The sequence below is a fragment of the Stegastes partitus genome, unplaced genomic scaffold, assembly GCF_000690725.1.
Source record: "Stegastes partitus isolate 25-593 unplaced genomic scaffold, Stegastes_partitus-1.0.2 Scaffold484, whole genome shotgun sequence".
NCBI lineage: Eukaryota > Metazoa > Chordata > Actinopteri > Pomacentridae > Stegastes > Stegastes partitus.
The window spans coordinates 215240-236867 of record NW_007578215.1 but is presented as its reverse complement, the minus strand read 5'-3'; the positions used below and the strand labels follow the sequence as shown (position 1 = coordinate 236867).

Sequence of the window (21628 nt, the reverse complement as noted above, 5' to 3'; positions counted from 1 at the left end):
GTGTGTGCAGCAGCTGTCTGGTCATGTGACCGTCCTCACAGGAAGCAGCAGTGAAGGAATGAGTCAGAGATTCCTCCCTCAGCACCTGCAGACTGAACCGGGAGCCTGAAACATGCCGAGCTGCTCCATTCTGCAACTCTGTCAGTACGAAACCAACAAGCTGGTCCGGATCCAGTCGGTCCGGCTCGGCTCTCTGAAGTGGAGCCTGAACGCTGCCATCCTGCTCTTCATCTGGTGAGTGCAACGTTTCAGCCCACACACGTCTGCAGCTCGGCGCTTACTTCCTCAGCCTGCACTTTCACAAGTCCTGCTAGTTCTGTGGACACTGACAGGAGTCCGTGAACTGGAGGCTCAGAAGGATTTATACTAACAGAAATACCTAAAGTGTGTTTATGTTTATGCTGGAGCTGCCTGTCTTTGGTTCTCACATGTTCATATACAGCAGGTTACTCATTCAGTTTGAACTAACAAACATAATCTGCTTCTCTGAGACTCAACACAACTTTGTCAACTCATCCATGAACCTGTGTCACCAGTGGTGTGGCAGTCAGCAAACAATCAACCTGAAGATCTGAGACATGATGAAACTGTTTTAAAAATTTAAAAGAGAACAAAAAAACCCAAGAAAAAACTAGTAAATAGACAAGACAAAAACTGTAACAAAACCAAACAACAACAACAACAATAGTGTAAGACACAAAAAACATCGTAGAAAAACTACAAGAAACACTGCAAAAAACAAGACGAAAACAGTGTTAAAAAACAAAACAAAACTGTGTTAAAAACAAGATAAAAACTGTTAAAATAAGACAAAAACTGTAAAAACAAAAATAAAACTGTGTTAAAACAAAAAAATGTAAAAACAAGACAAAAACTGTAAAAACAAAACCAAAGCTGTGTTAAAAAAAGATAAAAACTGCAAAAACAAGATAAAAAAAACAAGACAAAAAGATGTAAAAATAAGACAAAAACTGTTTTATGATAAAAATCATTAAAATAAGACTGTAAAACAAGAGAAAAATGGTGCAGAGACGGCAACATTGGTGCAAAAATTGGTGCAAAGACAAGAGAAAAACTGTACAACAGAAAACAGTGCAAAACAAGACGAAAAGTGTGCAACGCCAAAAACAGTGCAAAAACTAAAGCAGTGTAAAAACGACACAAGAAATACTGAAAAAGCGGCGCAAACATTAGACAGAAACTGTGCAACAAGTGAACAAAAACAGTGGTAAAAAGAGACTAAAACACCAAGACTGGATTCGTTCTGTTGTGTGGCTTCTTAGAAACCAAACAATGAACCTGCAAGTTAACATAATAAAAAAATTAAATAAAATTAAACCAGGTTTGAGTCGGTTAAAACCACAACAACATCCTGATTATCTTTGATCTGAACTTCTCTCTCTCTTCACTCGTGTTCTCCTTCTGTTTACCTTAAAACACCCTTGAACACCCGTAAACAACCTGAAACACCTTTAAACACTTTTAAACACCCATAAACACTTTTAAACACCCATAAACACTTTTAAACACCCATAAACACTTTTAAACACCCATAAACACCCCTTTCAACATCCGTAAACACCCGTAAACAACCTTGAACACCCTTAAACACCCTCGAACACCCTTAAACACTTTTAAACACCTTTAAACACCCTCAAACACCCTTAAACACCTTTAAACACCTTTAAACACCCTTGAACACCCTTAAACACCCTTAAACACTTTTAAACACCTTTAAACACCCTTAAACACCCTTAAACACCCTTAAACACTTTTAAACACCTTTAAACACNGTTACAGAAACATAAGAAGTGATTTAGGTAATTACCAATGCTGTTAATTTAGGGCAGCTGTGGTGTAAACCTGACACTGGGTGGTGGTCTAATAAATCTGTTCAGCTCTGTGCAATCCAGAGTTCAATCTGCAGCACCTCAAAGTGGATTATGATGTGGGAAGAAGACTCATAGAGCTTAGTGTTTGGTTCCAGTAGACACATTTATAACAAACTCTGAGACTTTTTCCTGACTCTCGTCCTGAACTCACACTAACTAAAAGAAGAAACTGTGGCTTTGGTGTTTAATCCACATTTAGTTTATTCACCAGCAGTCTTGGTTTCTGCAGCCCACTGGAGCCGGCGTGAAGGTGTTTGAGGGCCGGCCCAAGCTGGAGGCCTGGAGGGATCGAGTGAAGAAGGAGGTCGGAGAGAAGCTGGTCGACGAAGCCAACGAGAGTCTGATGAAGGCCAGCAGCATGCCGGAGAAGATGAAGGACAACCCGAACCTGGACATGCTCAAAGCCCGCTTCCGGAAGATGTTCCAGTGAGGAGGTCAGGACACACGACGCACAGCTTCACGTCACGTCTCCTGAAAGCACGGTGGTTGGTGAAACGGTGTCAACGTTTTGTTTTGTTTGTCTGATTTGGACGAAACAACAACTAAAGAATCACGCAATAAAAACTGTAAACTCACAAAATGGAATCTTTTTTTGCATTTGTTTTGTTTGTCTTTGTCATGGTTTCTATGACTTTGGTGATTGTTTTGTGTCTTTGTGGTTGTTTTGTGTCTCTTTGTTGTGCTTTTGTGTGTTTTTTTTGTCATTTTGTGTCTCCCTGGGAGTTTTGTGTCCATTTAAGATAAGGTAAGTGTGTTTATGGTCGTTTTTTGTCTTTTTCTGGTTGTTTTGTGTGTCTTTGTTGTTTTTTGTTTTTTTTCGTCTTTTGCTTTTGTTTTGTCTTTTGTGTTTCTTTGTTGGGCTTTTGTGTGTTTTTCCAAGAGTTTCTGATATTTTTGTGTCTATTTGCAGTCATTTGATTTCTTTTATTTTGTGTCTCTGTAGTTTTTCTGGATCTTTTGCTTTGGTTTTGTGCGTCTTTGCAATCATTTTTTCGTCTTTCTAATTGTGTCCATTTGTGGGAGTGTTGTGTCCATTTGCAGTCATTTTGTGCCTCTCTGTGGTAGTTTTGTCTTTTTTTCTGGTTGTTTTGTGTGTCTTTATGGTTTTTTTGGGGGGTCTTTTGCTTTTGTTTTGTGTCATTCTACTTTTGTGTCTGTGGTTATTTTGTGTTTCTTTGTGGGTTTCTGTGGTCATTTTGTGCTTTTTGTGGTTGTTTTATGTCTTTTTGTAGCTGTTTTTCATCTTTAGTTTTGTGTGTTTGTGAGGGTTTTGTGTCTCTGTCGTCTTAAAACAACCAACGCTTCATTCGTTCAACTCTGCAGAAAGTCTGACGGTTAATGTCGTCGGTTACATTCCAGCTCTGCACACATGACGGCTTGTGCGTCTTCTTGTGTCTTTGTGCGACGGTCGCTCAGTTTTCCACATAACAATACGCTTGTCCTGCTGCAGACAAGAAGCTCTTTATCTGCAAGAGAAGCAGAAAAAACAACTAGCCATGCATAGACCAAATTCTTGGTTTGGTTTCAGAACCGGGCTGGACCCAATGGCAGGAGAAGGATCTTCTGGTGGGGACGGAAAATCATTTCTACACTGACATCTAGAGCACAGGGTCTTTAAAAGTAAATGAAACACTGAATTCAGAACAAAGAATGCCTCGAAAAATGTTGTATTTAAGATTTTNAACACCTTTAAACACCCTTGAACACCCTTAAACACCCTTAAACACCCGAAAACACCCTTAAACACCCTTAAACACCCTTAAACACCCTTAAACACTTTTAAACACCCTTGAACACCCTTAAACACCCTTAAACACCCTTAAACACTTTTAAACACCTTTAAACACCCTTAAACACCCTTAAACACCCTTAAACACTTTTAAACACCTTTAAACACCCTTGAACACCTGTAAACTGCGTGTTCCTTCCTGTATTTGCAGCATCATGATGTTGTGGGACAGGAAGTACCAGGCCTTCGACCTGGTCGTCAGCTCCGTCACCACCAAGGTGAAGGGTGTCGCTCAGGCTCGGCTGCCCGGCGTCGGTGAGCTCGTCTGGGACGTGGCGGACTTCAGCGGAGCCTCTCAGGTGGGTCCTCCGCTGCTGCTGCTGAGACTCTCGACTCTCGGTTTTTAACAAGGAGGAGCATTTAAAGACGTTTTTGTTCTGTCTGCTTTCAGGAGAAAAACTCCTTCTTCGTGATCACCAACGTCATCGTGACGCAGAACCAGAAGCAGGGAAAGTGTGCAGAGGTGCTGCTTCGTCTTTAGTGCTGTTTTCACATGTTTAACCAGTCAGTTAGCTGCTCAGTGCTAATGGACAGTTAGCAGAACTTTCTTATTTTGCAGCAGTGTTTTTATTCCAGGTTCCTTCCAAAGGCGGAGGCTGTCGCTCTGACCAGGACTGTGAGAGAGGAGGCTGGGACCAGCACAGCCACGGTACCAAACTAACACCACTACTACTGATTAGTTCATGATAATTCATTTTGATTCTGTGTCTGAAAGCAACACAAGACGAGCTTTTAGAAAACCTGCATCACGTGTTCATGATGCAGAAAATACTAACAAAGGCCAGAAAACCAAACTAGAGATTTCTCAAACTGCATCACATGTAGGAAACTCTACATAACATCAGCATCAACATATAACATGAATACTTGTAGAATCAGTGTAACGTCACTATTTCTACTCACGAAGCATCTAAATATAGAACAAACTCTGTGCAGTGTTGTTATTCTCCCCATTCAGAGCAACCAAACATGCAGATCAGTCTACCGTCAACAGTACTTTTGCATACTACTCGCTTATTTTCATTATTTTTATATTTCTGCTCATCTCAGCTTTTGGTTTCTTAGAGCTCCAGAAGTAGCAGAAGTCATCATTTCAGCTCTGATTTAGCCGAACGTTTTAAAGCCTAAAATATGGATATTGAAAGAGGTGTGTTTTGAAAGGAACTTTATTTTAAAAAAGAAAAAAAAAAGCCCGTCGACAACAACATGTCGTTAACCTCTTAAGACCCGAGCCCTTGTTTAATATGCATTTTTTAATAATATAAAAAATAAAAAAAATATCTAAAAAATATTTTAAAAACAGAATAAAAATATACAAAATAAAAATAAATACAAATGATAATAATAAAATGTTAAAAAAAAAAAAAAAAAAAAAAAAAACTACTGTGGTAATATAACCCAAAACTTGTTGTCCACCGTTATTTCTTATTTCTTATCACATTGTTGATTCAGAATCTGCAGTACTGGACAAATAGACCAATTAATCTCAAAAGTTTGATCTTGGAGCAGCTATTAACCAAATAACTGATAAAGCACAAGACAGGTAGTGATGTTTTCTATCAGTGTAAACATGTAGAAGACTTTTAATGTCAAATACTTGGTCGCAAAAATGAAAATGTATTTATTTTTCATTGAAATGTCATAAATGATTGAGCCGATACAACAAGCTGTGGTCTCATATATGGTTCTAAATCAGTGAGATGAGAAATCAGAGCGATCGTTTCTGGTTTATTTAGTTTGAAAGTGCTGAATGTGGATTGTTTTCACAGATGCCATTTTAAAAATCCGTAGTTTCTGAAAAACACACTTTCAAGCAACTAAAAGATTTTTGATCAGAAAACCGCTGATGATTTCCACTTAATCACCTTTTATGTGTTTTATCGTGATCATAAACTCAGACTACAGTTTATTGGCTCCGTCCTGCTGCTGCCAACACTCACGAGTGGAGACAACCTGAGCCATTTCCTTGTGAAGGCGAGGAATGTGTCGCCGCCGTGTGGGTTCTGGACTTTATGCTTCAGTTAAAGGACGGCTTGTTTGTCTGCAGGGGTTCAGACGGGATCGTGTGTGAAGTTCGACGTGGTGAGGAAAACCTGCCAAGTGTCGGCGTGGTGTCCGATAGAGGCCAGGACCAAGCCGCCGAGGTAACCCGGATCAAGCTGAACAGTTCCTTCAATAAGAAGTCTCTCATATTATTTGGAACAATGAGTGAAGATGCTTTTATCGTCTCTGCAACATTTTGTCTTATTGTTGAACCGTTTTTTAACATATTTTCAGCCAATTTATGTCTTATTTTTGCAGTTAGTTTGCAGTTTTTTTTTTTTTTTTAAATCACGTTTGTATCATTTTTGTGATGTCCTTGCAACACTTTTGTGTTTTTTTTGCACCATTTTTCTCTTTGGCAAATTTTTTTTATGTTTTTAGCACAACTTTTGTCTTTTTTGTCATATCTTTGCAACACTTTTGTGTTTGTTTTGCACCGTTTTTAACTTATTTTCAGCCAGTTTATCTTATTTTTGCACAGTTTTTGACATATGTATGCCCCATTTTTTGTCTTTATTTTGCACCACTTTTGTGTTTTTTGCACCAATTTATGTCTTATTTTTGCCCCATTTTTTGTCACTTTTTGCACCATTTATGTCTTGTTGTTGTTGTTGCTGCAGTTTTCACTTTTTTTTTGCAAAACACTTTGTTTCTGTTTTTGCATCGTTTTGTTTTGACACAGTGTTTTGCAACCCTCTGTGACTGTTTTTGCACATATTTCATCTTGTTTCTGTAATATTTCATCATTATTTTTGTGCTGTTTTCGTGTAGTTTCAAACTGTCTTGGTTTTGTGTTTTACACTGCTTCTCTCTCTCTCTCTCTCTCTCTCTCTCTCTCTTTTTTTTTTAATTAAAAAAAACAACATTCTTTGTTGCCTTAGTCAAGTTGTGAACCGTTCTGAGCTGAACTTTGGTTTGTGGCATCAGATTTTTACAATTTTTTACTGTATTTTAGAAAAACTGCTGACTGTGGCTGTATTTTTGCACTAATTCATGACAATGTGCAGAAACATTCTTTTTTTTTTACATGTTAAATTCAAGATAAAGAGCCCAAAGTCTGTGTTTTTGGTTCCTCTTTTCCTTTAGTGTGTTTTACAGCTGTTTTTAAAATCATTATTTTTAATGCATATATAAAGTCTGCAAACTTCCAAAGCTCAACCTTGACACCAAACTGGAGAAAACTCCTGAAACATCCCGTTTAAAGTCCAGACTTGTGTGACTTCTGTCGGACCAGCTGAGAAAAGCAAAGTGTTTTTTAACATTAAAGCATGTGAGCATGTTCTAGTAGACACCAGAAACACAGTTCTAATCCTGTTGGTGTGGTTTCTGCTCAGGTTTCACTTGCTGCTCCAGACTTTGGTCACCAGAGGGCAGCACTGAGCCAATATCAGACTTTCTTCCTGTTTTCTGACTCTTGTAATTCCAGGAGCCCAACAGCAGCGTTTCTGGTGTTTGGTGTATTTATTTATCATGATCTGACGATTGTGGTTTTGTTGTTGCAGACCGGCTCTTCTGGCAGCAGCCGAGAACTTCACCGTCCTCATCAAGAACAACATCCGGTTCCCCGCCTTCAATTTCATCCGGTGAGAGAAGCGCTTCCACATGACGCTGGTTCAGAGAGTTTCATCAGATCTTTAGTTTTTAAAAGCTGTGTTTCTGTTGAAGGTGCAGGCAGGGACAGTCAGATGATTCTGTGAATGTTGGTTGATGGAAAAGATGAATCTGTGTCTCGTTGTTGTGCATGTTTCATGTTGCAGCTCTTTAGTTTGATGAATCCCATCAGTTATGGTGTCTGAGAGGAAATCAAGCTGCTGGGATTCACTCTGTTGTGTTTAACTGTTGCTTGAAGGTTGTTTTTTTTATCATTCTCACAACATCTACAAGAACGTGGCAGAATGTCACAGAACAGACGGTGATAATCTGACTTTTCTTTTTGTAAGAAATAACGATGAGACATGATGCAAAACATAAAAGTATCAAAAGACAAATGTTGAGTTTGTTAACAGATGAAAAGTAATAAAACGTCTCTCATGTTAGTAGAGCAACAAGTGAAGATGCTTTTATTGTCTGTGCAACTTTTGTTTTGAAACTCTTTTTGTCTTTATTTTGCACCACTTTTGGGGTCTTTTGCACAACTTTTGTCTTTTTTTGCACCATCTTTGTCTTATTTTTGCACAATTTTTGTCACATCTTTGCACCTTTTTGTCTTTTTTTGCACCACTTATGTGGTTTTTTTTGCACCATTTTTAAAATCTTTTTTTGCACCAGTTTTATGTGTTTTTTTTCACAACTTTTGTCTTACTTTTGCACAATTTTTGTCTTATCTTTGCACCGTGTTTTGTCTTATTTTTGCACCATTATTGTCACTTTTTGCACCATTTGTGTCTTGCTGTTGTTGTTGTTGCTGCAGTTTTAACTTGTTTTCACAAAACACTTTGTTTCTGCTTTTGCATCATTTTTGTTTAGGTTTTGCACAGTTTTTTGCAACCCTCTGTGCCTGTTTTTGCACATATTTCATCTTGTTTCTGTAATACTTTATCATTATTTTTGTGCTGTTTTGGTCTAGTTTTGAAACTGTCTTGGTTTTGTGCTTTATGCTGCTTCTTCTTCTTCTTCTTTTTTTAAATTTGTAAAAGTTTAATACAACAAATGAAAAAAAGTTCCAGCAGTTTAAAAACTTTAGAATCTGATGTGTTTTTATTCCGTTTACACGTCAGAACTCTCAAAATGTTCCTAAATCCTTTCTAATTATTTCCAGGTTTACATGAAAATACGTCACGTTCTTCACCGTTCTGAGCCCCTGCTGCCCTCTGGCTGACCTGTAATGATCAGAGTGTTCCTGCAGAGTGAAAACAGAAAAAACAAATGATTCATGTCTCAGCGCTGGGAGGAAACTTGTGACTTTCTGTGAATGCTGTGTTTTCAGACGTAACATCCTCCCAGGTATGAACGATGCCTACCTGAAGACCTGTAACCATAGAAACGACCCGCTGTGTCCCATCTTCAGACTGGGAGACGTCGTCCGGGCGGCCGGAGAGAAGTTCTCAGAGATGGCGGTGGAGGTGAGATTCATTTCTTTTACATCTTGGAATGTTTTTTTCTGGCTCCAGTCAGTAAAATGTTGTTTTATTGAGTTTCCAGGATGCAGCGACATTATGAGACCAGGACACTTTCTCTTTCTGGGTTCTCCGAGGCTTTCATTGTCCTCAGACAGAAGTGAAACAGACCAGATGAGGAAGTTTTGCCTCAGGTCATGTGGCTGAAACGGCAAAGTCAGCATATAAGTAAATAATAATCCATCCATTTTCTATACACCGCTTAATCCTCTCTAGGGTCATGGGGGGCTGGAGTCTATCCCAGCTGACTTAGGGTGAAGACAGGGGACACCCTGGACAGGTCACCAGTCTATCACAGGGCTACACTTAGAGACAGACAACCAAGCACACTCACATTCACACCTACAGACAATTTAGAATCACCAATTAACCCCAACATGTTTTTGGACTGTGTGGGAGGAAGCTGCAGAACCCGGAGAGAACCCACGCTGCACGGGGAGAACATGCAAACTCCACGCAGAAAGATTCCGGTGCCCCCACCGGGACGCGAACCGGCAACCTTCTTGCTGCGAGGCAACAGTGCTACCAACTGCACCACCTTGCAGTCCGTAAATAATAATAGTAATAATAATAAATATTGTGCTGTTTCTGTTCCCAGGAAGACGTCCTTCATTTCTCTGTTAACTTCTCTCACAACCATAAATAATTATTTGAAACACGTCCTTTCTACAAACATTAGAGTCATTTTCCATTATTGTTAGTTTACTTTTTACTTGTTTTTTGTGTCTTTTTTGCAAAATTTCATTTTTATTTGCAATTTTTTTTGTCCCGTTTTTTTGTTTGGTTTTTGCATATTAAAAAAAAAGAAAAAAAAGAAAAGGTTTTACAACATTGCTGTCTTGTTTGAAAAACAGCTTTAGCAGCGTTTTATTCTCTCCTTTTTTGCACTATTGCTATACTCCTTACATCTCGTTTTTGCACCATTTTTGTCTTATTTTCACACCATTTTGTTTAGAAGTGTTTTTTCCCATTTTGTCTTGTTTCTACGTAGTTTTTGCAACGTTTTATTGTTGTTTTTGTGCTGTTCTGTCTTGTTTTGAAACAGGTTTTTTCTTTTCTGGTGCTTTTTGTCTTGTTTTTGCATCATGTTATGATTGGTTTTACCCTGTTTTTGTCTTTTTGTTGCAGCCTTACCTTGTTTTTGCTCTTTTATTCTGGTTTTTGCACCACTTTTGTTTTGATTTGAAACAGCTCTCGTCTCGTCTTGGCCTTTTTTTTTTTTTTTTTATGATTGCATTGTTTTGTCTTGTTTTTGTACTGTTTTCTACTATTTCAGCACTGTCTTTAGGGTCCTATGTCATGTAAATACCTCAACGCTGTGTTCAGATCCAATGCTGATGTCACTGTGAACAGATGCAAACAGCTCAGTTCTGGTTTCTCCTCAGCAAAGTTTTCCAGATAAGCGGCTCTCTGTCTGACTGTGGTTTCTCCTGTCGACCACAGGGGGGCGTCATCGGCATCCAGATCAAATGGGACTGTAACCTGGACCCTCTGATGCACCACTGCCTCCCCAGATACTCCTTCAGGCGTCTGGACGAGAAAGAAAGCAACAAGACGCTTTACCCCGGCCTCAACTTCAGGTGAGCGAAGGTCAGAGGTCAAGTTCAGCAGAAAACCACAGCAGGGGACCAAAAGTCTACGACAATGAGACAACAAGTGTTCGTAAAAGCAATAAAAAAAGTTGCAAATACAAGGTAAAAAACAGCATCAGAACAAGATGAAATGGTGCAAAACAGTAACAAACTCTTCATGAAATCATTTAAATGCTGCAACCACGAGACAAATATGATGCAAAACAAGATAAACAACATTTTCAAAACAAATTGTTGCAAAAACGACGTAAAGCAGCATGAAAACAAGACAAAAGTGGTGCAAAAATAAGTCAATAATCCATGTAAAGGACACGCCAGAGACAGTTTCAAATCCGATAGCACAGAAATAACAATAAAATTATGCAAAAACACGACCAAAGTGTTACAAAAACAACTTACAAACCGCAACAACAAGACACAAAAAGAGATGAAAATGGTACAAAAACAATATTAAATCGACATGATGCAAAAACGAGGTTAAAACAGCATCAAGACAAGACAGAAGTGTTGAAAAATAAATGATGAAACTGAGCAAAAACGAGACAACAGTGGTGCAAAAATAAGACAGTAATCAATGGAAAAGACAATTTAAAAAACAAGACAACAATAACAATGAAATAATGCAAAACCAGCAGCAAAGTGTTGTAGAAACAAGTTAAAAACTGCAACAACAAGACAAAGATAGAGCAGAAAGAGACAAAAGTGGTACAGAAACAAGGCAAACGAGTATTAAAACTAAATGTTACAAAAAAGAGGTGGAAACGGCATCAAACAAGACAGAAGTGGTGCAAATATATGATGAATCTGAGCAGAAACAAGACAAAAATAGTTTCAAAACAGGACAAAAAGAGCTTAAAAATAACCATCAAATGTTGCAAAAATAAGTTAAAATGACAACAAGACAGAAACGGGACAAAAAACAAGAAAAAGATGCATCATGAAAGACAGAAAATGTTTCAAAACAACACAAAAATGGCACAAAAATACCAATAAAATGTACAAAAACAAGATGAAAACGTTCCTGCTTCATTGATTTTTGTGTTTAGACTTTGATGTAAATAAATTGGCTTCCTGTTAAACCTGAAGTCTCTGCAGGTTGTTTTTATTCTTCGTCGTTTCTCCTGATCAGGTTTGCGAAGTACAACCTGATGGACGGAGTGGAGCAGCGGACGCTCTACAAAGCTTTCGGGATCAGATTCGACGTCATGGTGTTCGGACAGGTGGGTTCTGTTCTCTCTTTATTTGACATTTTAAAGGCTTCGTTTTCCAGTGTTTGAGCTTTTTATTTCCTCCTTTGTCTTCTTCAGTTTCTCGTGTCTTTTTCTGGAAGTTTAAACCCGATCGGCTTCAATCCTGCAGATATTTGCATTTCCAACAAAGCCAAAGTTTTCATGTGTTTTCTTACTTTTCCTTGCACTTGTCAGAGTCTCTGGTTGGATTTAAGACTTCAATGCATTAACGTTTAGTCTTGTTGTGTTCGTTGTCGCTCATGGTAACTTTTTGTTGGTTAAACCTGCAGCGTTGAACTCCTGTTCCTCCTAAAGGAACTACACACTCGTGTTTTTTAAATGTGTTTTTTGTATCTCAATAGTCCAAAGTTAAGAAATTAGACTTAGAATTAGAAGAATGTATCTGATGTCCTTAAAAAATCTAAAACTGGACAAATGTGAAGTCGTCTGGAGAAAGAAAAGCTGTGACAGAGCTTTACCATCTGACCGATTTGTGTGTTTAAAAGAATTTAAATCACAAAATAAAAAACTGCAGTCATTGTTTTCAGTGTGTCAGGATATTAGGAAAAGGACATTCTAAATATCGCAATCATGAGTTGGATCAGGTTAATTGATTTGACACATTTTTAGAGAACTGAACTTCTGCTCGGTGGTTAGCACTGTTGCCTCACAGCTAGAAGGTCGCCGGTTCGCATCCCAGTGAGGACACCGGGGATCTTTCTGTGTGGAGTCTCCATGTTCTCCCCGTGCAGCGTGGGTTCTCTCCGGGTTCTCCGGCTTCCTCCCACACAGTCCAGAAACATGCTGAGGTTAATTGGTGATTCTAAATTGTCTGTAGGTGTGAATGTGAGTGTGCTTGGTTGTCTGTCTCTAAGTGTAGCCCTGTGATAGACTGGTGACCTGTCCAGGGTGTCCCCTGCCTTCACCCTCAGTCAGCTGGGATAGACTCCAGCCCCCCATGACCCTAGAGAGGATTAAGTGGTGTATAGATGATGGATGGACTTCTGTAAATGTTGTGAAAAAGGCAACAACTCAAATATGTGCACAAGAACAAATCGTGAAGCCAAACAGTGGATGTTAATAGATCCTTTTCTAAGATTAAAATGAACTGAAAATGTTGAAAAGTACGACAAAAACATGACTAGTTTCCACATTAGGTGTGAAATCGTAAACTACTGAGCAGTGGGAGCTCAGAGAAGACAAACTGTGAATCTAAAGCTGCACGTTTCTGGTCAGAGAAGTTCTTAACTAGTGAAGCGCTGTTCATCAGGTCAGCCGGCTGCTGGCTGGGTTGTTTCCCTGCAGAGCGTCTGACCTGAACCCTTCTCAGTTTCTGGCTTCAGCTCGGAGCACCGACACTCTGATGTGTTTTCCAGGCGGGGAAGTTCAGCTTCGTCCAGCTCGTCCTCTACATCGGCTCGACGCTGTCCTACTACGCTCTGGTGAGGAAACACAGACTCCATTCATTCACAAACATAACAAAGAGCTGCATCTGCACAAACAGGAGGAGGATCGCCGACAACACAAGGAATGAAAAAGAAAAACAGTCACGATTCCAGAAGACGTTCTGCTGAAGTCACATTTATGAGATAAAAGGAGTGAAGCAGCGTTCAGATCGTCTCAGCTCATACTGCTTATCTCATGTTTTAACTCCTTAATTCACAACTTTGACTCAGAATAACTTTTGTTCTTCAAAATTTAAGTTTCATTTTGACTTTGAGCTCATGTTTTTATTTCCTTTTTTCTCACTTTTTTATAATTTCATTAAACTACATTTTTAATATTTTTAATTTTTGCAATATTTTTGACTTTTTTATCTGTTTTTTTTTTTTTAAACTTTTGTCTCATAATTTACACTTTTTTATATTTTGCCTAAACGTGGAGTTTTTTTTTGGTATCATTTTGCTTATCGTTAAGCTTTTACGACTTTTTAGCCCGATTTTTGGATTTTATTTTCTATTTTGCAACATTTTTTATCTTATATCTCTGACTTTGTCAAAATTGAAACTTTCAATCTCATATTTGTATTTACTTTTTTTAAAAATACTTTTAAAAAATAATTTCACTAAACACTGATTTTTTTTAATCTCAGGATTTTGATTTGGTATTTTTTAATAAAAAAAAAAATCTTTTTGACTTTTTTTATCAGATTTTTTTTCCCCTCATGTATCTCATAATTTTAATTTTTAGGAATTGAAATGTTTAATTTTTAAGAACTTAAAAAATATTTTGCCTAAACATGGAGATTTTTGTTCTTTTTTTATCTCTGAATTTTTTTTGTTTATTATTTGTTCTATCTTGTATTTTAGACTTTTTATCCTTTTTTTTTTTTTTTTTTAAACTTTTATCTCGTAATTTAGACTTTATTTAGAATAAAATTAGAATTAGAATTAGAATAAAACTTTATTAATCCCTTTGGTACAAGACCTCAGGGAAATTTATATTGTGTTTGTCGACATCTGACTTAATGTTGAGCTTTTATGACTTTTTAGCTCAATTTTTGTCTTTTATTTTATATTTTTGTACTTTTTTAAGCTCATATCTCTGACTTTGTCAAAATTCTTTCAATCTCATATTTTTTGCTTTTATTTAAGAAGGTAACTTGTTCTATGATCATATTTTGACTAAATGTGGAGATTTTTGTTAATTTTTCTTCTTTAACCTTTTAGTCAGTATTTTTTTAATTACTCAGTCAAACGTACTTTTATCTGACATGAATATTACTTTTATAGGCTTAATATTTGCTCCGTCAACATTTTGACTTAACATTTAGATTTTTGGACTTTATATCACATTTTATTTTGTATTTTTTCTCATTTTTATCTTAGAATTCTTAGTCAAAATTTAGGCTTTTTATCTGATAAATCTTATATATTTTTTTACTTTTATCTCATGTTTTACATTTTTTCTGTTCGCCAACATTTTGACTTAACATAGATTTTTTTTTTCTTTTTTCTCATATTTTTTAGTCTTTGTCTCATGAATTTGACTTGATGAGTTACATGTTTTACTTTTTAACCCACAGTTTTGACTAAGTTGAATTATTTCAGTCAAAATATTGGGCAAATCCTATAATTTCTTCCTTTTTTGTGCCACTTTTTATGTTGTAATTATTTCTAATTTTTTTCCCCCCTGAATGTCATTTGACTCATTCAAACTATTTTTTGTTCCCTGAACTTAACTTTGTTTCATTGTTTTAGTAAAAACGCTCAATTTAAAGTTAAAACGTTAAAGTTTTGCTTCATTATTCCAACTTTATTTTGTAGTTTAAGTCAAAATGTTGACTTCAAGGAGTATTTCATGTATATTTTAATCTTCTCTCACTGATCTTTATCATTTATTCATATTATTTTGTATTTTAGAGGCAGACTTCCATAACTAAACCCTCCAGACAGAGTAAAGCTGCAGAATAAATGAGCTTTCGTATGTTGTCAGAGTTAAAAACTCTCCGTCATTCAGCTGAAACTGTGTGTTTCTACAGACGACGGTGCTGATCGACTGGCTGATCGGAACCAGCTGCTACTCGGCCGAGGTGGGACACAACTACTCGGAGAGGAAGGTGGAGGCCGTCCGGGACCAGCAGAAGGTGACGAGAGCCTCCACGTGATGCTCTGCTGCTCCGCTTCACCAGAACCTTTGTGTGTTTTAACAGTTTGTTGACTTTCACGTGTCGCAGTGCGTCCTCTGCGTCTCCTACGTGGACGAGGACGACCTTCGACTGGTGAAGAGATCGCAGAGGAAGAGTTTACAAGACGTCAAACCCATGTCTGTGCTGCCTCGCAAGGTAAAGACCTGCAGCCCAGACTCAGTTTACTGCAAAGATAAAAGAAAATAAACTGAATGAACGTCATAAATCTTAGAATGTATCGCCTTCTCTGTTCACTGTTTCTGAGCCGTGCTGCATTTATTTATTGATCCAGGAGGTTGGATTTTCCTCTCAGTCTCTCTTGTCGTCTTTGTTTTGTGTCATTTTGGTTGTTTTTTTTTTGTCTTTTTGTCTCTCCTTGGTATAGTTATGTCTCCTGTCCACCATGTTGTGTCTTGTTTTTGTCATTCAGTGTCTTATTTTCTCTTGTTTTTGTCATTTTATGTCTCATTTTTGACGTTTTGTGTCTCATTTTGATCATTAAATACGTCCTTGGGACAGTTTGATCTCTCTGTGTTCATTTTGTGCCTTTTTTTTTCTTGCTTTGTCGTCTTATTTTGTCATTTTGTGTCTCTTTGTGGTCGTTTTGTCTCCACATACTACAGATATAAGTGTAGAAAGATGTTCCACCATCAGCTGGATGTATCTCCAACAACTGGCTCCTCTGTTCACTGGTTCTGAGCCATGCTGTATTTATTTACTGATCCAGTAGGTTGGATTTTCCTCTCAGTGTCTCTGAGGAAACACTGGCTGCAGTTCAGCCGAGAAGTTTCCGAATTTTTGACTGTTTGTCCGTCATGCTTCTTCGGTTGCACACAGGAGTCCAGAAATTGTTTATTTTTGATTATTATTTATTTTTTTTAAATTGAAATGAGACAAGAAACATCATATTGTTGTTTTTCCGATACGTGTCAGGATATGTTCTTTTTGTCTTTACAGTTTCCAGCTTTAATAAATGTAGTCGTTTTGTTTGTAGTCATATTTTTAAAGAAAACGTGCCTTCAAACACAGATTTTAAAGTTCATGTGGTTAAAATCATTCAACCATCATATTGTCTCCTAAATAACTCTCATGTCGGCATCATGTTCACATCAGCGCATAAAGTTCTTAATCAGGTGTTTCTTTGTCCCACCAGGAGGACCTGGGACACCTGAGAGCTGTTCTCTGCCTCCTGCAGCCCGGTATTGGCCCAGATCACGATGCTCCTCTGGACCGTAAAGCCGAGCCGGACCCCCGACCCGAGCCTCCGTCCTGGTGTAACTGTGGCCGCTGCCGTCCGTCCTCCCTCCTGCAGGAGCAGCTGTGTTGCAGGCGAAGCTCTGGCAGCTGCATCTCGGCGTCGCCGCTGTTCGACCAGCTGGTTCTGCGACGCCCCCTGCTGGAGGCCGTCCTGCTGTACCGAGACCCCCTGGTACCGCCGGCGGACCGGGTCCAGACTGCCGCCCTACGTCACTGCGCCTACCAGCAGTACGTCAGCTGGAGGTTCGGCTCGCCGCCCGACGACTGCCACCCTGCCATCCCCAGCTGCTGCATCTGGAGGGTCCGGGAGGAATACCCGAGCCCAGACGGACAGTACCGAGGCTTCAGGCCCGCCAGAACCGCCACCATGCAGGCCTGTGCTAACGGAGAGCTGTGAGGCGCCGCTGACCGACCCACTAACACTGTTTTTATGCTACAGAGCAGAAATATGCAATAACTTCACTGAGCCGAGCGGAAAATGAAAATCTGTCACTTTCTGTCAGCAGGAGGCGAAGAAAAACCTCCCAGAGTCCATAAATCACAGCGTTCTCTAAGATCACTGCTGCATTTCTCTCTGTTTCACTCCCTCTTTTTTTTTTTTCCTTTTATAGGGAAGAAAAAAGTTTAATGAGCTCAGACAAAAGGGAGAGATGTCACATCCGTCACATCGTACAGAGAGATGAAGATACGGGATAGAAAAGCACCATTTAAGCAAAAAAAATGATTTCAGGTGTCAGCTCGGTGTGTTGAAGACCTGATTTTAACCTGAAGAGATTCCATCAAGGCTTTAAACACACCAAGGTGTGGCGTCCTACATGTCAAACATGTCTACATGTAAAAACAACAGTCGACTTCAGGAGGAGTTTCAGGTTGTTGTCGGGCACGAGGAGCGTTAAAAGAACCTCACAAATGTGTGTGAGAAAAAGCTAAAACTATCTGACATAAGTCATACATTTGTGAGGAAAAAACTCAAAAGGTCCAATTTTAAGACTAAGTTTATCAGAAACAAAACAAAAAAGTCGGTAAAATTCTGAGGAAAATTCACAAATGTTGAGAATTCAATTGAATAGTCTTTTACAGTTATACATTTGCATTGAAACCATCAGAATATGCAATATTAAAGTTGTAACTTTAAGAGAAAACTAATAAATTTGACACCCCCCCCCCAAAAAAAATTTAAGAGAATTTTAAGATATTCTCTGATTTAAAAACAACAACAAAAAACTCACAAATTAGTGAGAAAAAGCTAAAACAATCTGACATAAGTCATACATTTGTGAGAAAAAAACTAAGAAGGTCCAATTTTAAGACTGTAAATTTAGGAGAAACAACAACAAAAAAATGACGAGTAAAATAACAATTATTGAGAACTAAATTTAATATTCTTTTAGTCCTAAATTTACAAGAAAAAAAATCGGAATGTCCAAGATTACAATTAAATTTAAGGCAAAACAGCAGATATTCTATAAATAAAATGGTTAAATCACGAGAAAAAGCTCGGAAATTCTTTAAAATTATAGAACCACAAATTGAAAGATCTTAATCTTTGTGTCTGTCAGTGGAAAAACGAGCCTTTTTTTTCCTGAAATGTTGAACTTCTGATCCACTCAGAACCAAACTGTCCTTTAAACCTTTTCTTACTCTCCAGTCGAGCCGCTCCTCGGTCCCGTCTTGCATCTGTTTGTTTCTAACGGATGATGAACGAGACGAACTCTTGAGCGCTCTGATGGCGTCAGACCGCTGTTGAAAGATCCAGTTTGAGCCGAACTCGGTCGGTCCAAAGTAAGTAGAGGTGGAGATAAGAAGCTCCATTTATCACGCCAGGACGTGTTTCGCGGCAACGGCGGGAAGAGCGATCGTACATCAGCCGCCATCGCTGCAGGATGTGAAGCAACACGCGTCTGTGTTGGTTTATTCTCAATGCGATCTGTGAAAGCTGTTTGTTTTTGATGCGGTTACTGAGAGCTGACGCCACCTTTAGCTGCAAAATTTGAAAAACAGCACGTTACAGGTTCAGTTTAGTGGCATGAAACATTCACTACCTTAAAGTAAAACGAGTCAACATGATCAAATCCACACGCTTTTTATAAAAATCAGCTCTGAAACACACCCTTCCTGCACAGTAAGAGTCGGAGTGATATCAGCTGTTCGCACCGACGGCCATTCTTCAGGCGGCCTCTTTGACATTTCGGCCTTTCGCTCTATAAACTTGCAGCCCTCCACTATTGTTTTTATAAACGCTCGGTTTGGAGCAAACAAGGACTCTTTGTTAAACGACCGTGGGCCTGAAATAGCCGAATGCTTTCAGCGACGGACATCCCCGTTTCCTCCCATTACTCATCCGCTGACCCTCGCTGCTCGCTGGAGCCTGAAATGGACCCGCTGGTGGCTAATCGGGCTTGTTTTCACGCAGGAGTGTATTTTAAGAGAAGCCCGTGCAGCTAAACATGAATAATTCACTCGGCCGATTCTGCGTGCGAACGGTGCTAACGTCCCTGCAGATCGCCGAGTCAGAGTCGCGATGGGCCGATGAGCTGATGCTCGACGGCAGATGGGTTAGCGGACGGGTGGATGGACGCATCAGGACGCATCGCAAAAAAACACACGTGAGCCTCGGCTACGAGGCGGCGTGACTTTAATCGTGAGAAAATATACATTTGGAGCATGAAGTGTGAATTTACGCCCTTGAAGAACAGCAAAAACAAGCAATAAAAGGCTGAAACATTCCAGCAGCAACCTCGTCTGCAGCGTGCAGAAATGAAATATATCTGATTTGTAGTAATATAAGAGGAAGACATCCAGATGAAGCAAGTCGATCAAGCTTTGGCGCCATTTAATGGTACTTTTTTTTATCTAGTTATCTGTGTTCATGCTCAGCTTTTTTGTGCACAAGCTGAAAATGTGCACAAACGGATGCAATTCAGTGCAGTCGGTTGTGTAAAAAGCGAACATATAATCAAGAGAGTAAGACAATCCGAGGTGATTGGTGAGAAAATAATACTTCAAAAACTAACGTGTGTCGCACTAATTCCATGTGAACAATTACAACTATCCAAAATGCGACAAGAAAAAGGAGATAATTACACCATTTGCTCGCCAAAATAGTTGAAAAACACTCTTAGACCTGCGTTGTTTCTAGCAGCCAGCAGGGGGAAATGAATAGAAGTCAATGAGAAAATTACCGAATTCTTTCTTGATTTGTTCCCTCAGTAAATGTGTATGCTCCTGCACAAATGCACGAATTGACAAAACATAAAATAAGCTCAATAAAATCACAATACGTCACAGCCAGTTGTCTAAAAAGCAAACACATCTCTGACTCTAAGTGGTCGTGAGATTAATCCAAGATGATTAATGAGAAAAAAACTAAATAAAAACAAACTTGTGCCGCATAAATTCCATGTGAATAATTGCAACTATCCAAAATGCGTCAAGAAAAAGGAGATTATTACGCTCTTAACTCGCCAAAATACTTAAAGACCTGCATTTTTGTTAGAGGCCAGCAGGGGGCGACTCCTTTGCAAGCAGAAATGAGAAAATTAACAGAATTCTCGCTTGATTTGTTCCCTCATTAAATGTTTTTTCTCACGAGTTCATGGTCTCGATTGCTAGTTTCAGGTCTGGTTTAATGCAGAATAGCGTTTGTTTAGCAAATTCTGAATCAGGTTTAAGCCTTTTACTGTATTTTATGAGCTCAAAAGAAAAACAAAGAAGAGCATGTAGCTGAAAATGTCAAATAAAATGGCGTAAAAGTTGATTATTTTCCACTTTTCAGGGTCAATGGACTCTAAAGACTCACATTTTGCGCTTTTTTTCAGTTATTTGTTTGTCTCTGGCGCAATCGACTGATGAAATGTGATGAAAATTTACAGCAACATACCAAATATTTAACTTTCGTCGGTCATTTGTCCTCCAGGCGAGAAAAAATCCTCAGCTATACAGAACCGGACTCCCGTTCCAAAGTCAACACAGACAAACTTAAAGACAAACAGCGATATGTCAGAGTAAGCGCGAGCGGTTCAGTGAAAATATTAGAAACACACTTTTGAAAGTTTGTTTTTGCTCCATTTATTCTGACGGTAAAAAGGTTGATGTTGAGTGTAAGAGGAGGTCGGAGGCGTCTCTGCAGACTCACCGTGACGAATCTGTTGTGGTTTATTAAAACGTAAAGACATAACAATTCACCAGATCCGTCAGCTCACTGCGAAGCCTATACATCAGCTGGATTAAATGTGCTTAAATGAAATACTGGGACGTGAATCCTGATGATTTAAAGTGTCAGCTTCTCTGTTGCTGCTGGGATTCAACAGACTGAGTCCAAACATGCGGCCAGGTTTCAGGTTTTTTAGGACGTGAGTTCAGTCGGAGGCCGAATGTTTAGATGGAAAACCTGTTTTTGTTCTCGTTGATTTTAATCTGAAATAAACTTTCACCACAAACATTAATGTTAAATCAATAACTTGTGACTTTTTTGCATGTTTTTTTTTTTTTTTTTAGCATAACCCCACATTCTCAACATTGATGAATTTAATACAGGGTTATTTTAATCTGTGAATGTGTTTTGCATTTTTTGGGGCTAAACCTAATGTTGTTTTTTCATATTTTACAAGATAACAGCGACATTGCCACTAAAATGTTGATTTGTGCTAACACCTTCCTCATCCTCTTCATCCAGCTGACTGAATGTACTTGGCTGCCTGCTACAAGACACCATGTTTTATTAATGATCTGTGTGCACGAATGAATAAATTCTGTGTAAGTAGTGATCTGTGCTGAGAATCTGTAATCTGACAGTCTGCAATAAAGACTGATAAAAATAAACAGCAATGAACAATGACAAAGGATGAGTTATACGATAAGATAAAACTTTATTCATACATATATATCAGGATAAAATACATTGCTACTAAAAGAAATTAATAGAAAGAAACGGTTAAAAGTCATAATAAAACTTTTTTATATCAAAAACTTACTAAAAAAAGATTACACTCAAATGTGATGAGATTCTATTTTTATTTTTATTTTCTTTTGATGATTGTTCTGCTGCGGGTTTTTCTGTGTTTTCTTTTACTTTTAACACTT

At 38.5% G+C, this 21628-nt stretch overlaps 2 protein-coding genes across 3 annotated transcripts in view; both read left to right on the top strand.

Moving 5' to 3' along the window:
• The window catches only part of gstt1a (glutathione S-transferase theta 1a), a 10982-nt gene extending 8510 nt beyond the window's left edge, over nucleotides 1-2472 (top strand). For both annotated transcript variants that reach the window (XM_008287042.1, XM_008287041.1), the window contains exon 5: nucleotides 2122-2472. In XM_008287042.1, coding sequence (XP_008285264.1) covers nucleotides 2122-2322 — 201 coding nt within the window. In that variant the 3' untranslated portion in view covers nucleotides 2323-2472. The remainder of the gene's footprint in view (nucleotides 1-2121) is intronic.
• Nucleotides 28-21312, top strand: p2rx7 (purinergic receptor P2X, ligand-gated ion channel, 7). Its single transcript, XM_008287043.1, has 13 exons — nucleotides 28-234; nucleotides 3833-3980; nucleotides 4073-4144; nucleotides 4258-4330; nucleotides 5729-5825; nucleotides 7227-7307; nucleotides 8651-8786; nucleotides 10284-10420; nucleotides 11562-11652; nucleotides 13038-13103; nucleotides 15143-15247; nucleotides 15338-15445; nucleotides 16443-21312. Exons 1-13 carry the CDS (start codon nucleotides 113-115, stop codon nucleotides 16941-16943), a joined length of 1737 nt encoding a protein of 578 aa, XP_008285265.1. The 5' UTR covers nucleotides 28-112; the 3' UTR covers nucleotides 16944-21312.
• The last annotated feature ends 316 nt before the right edge of the window (nucleotides 21313-21628 follow it).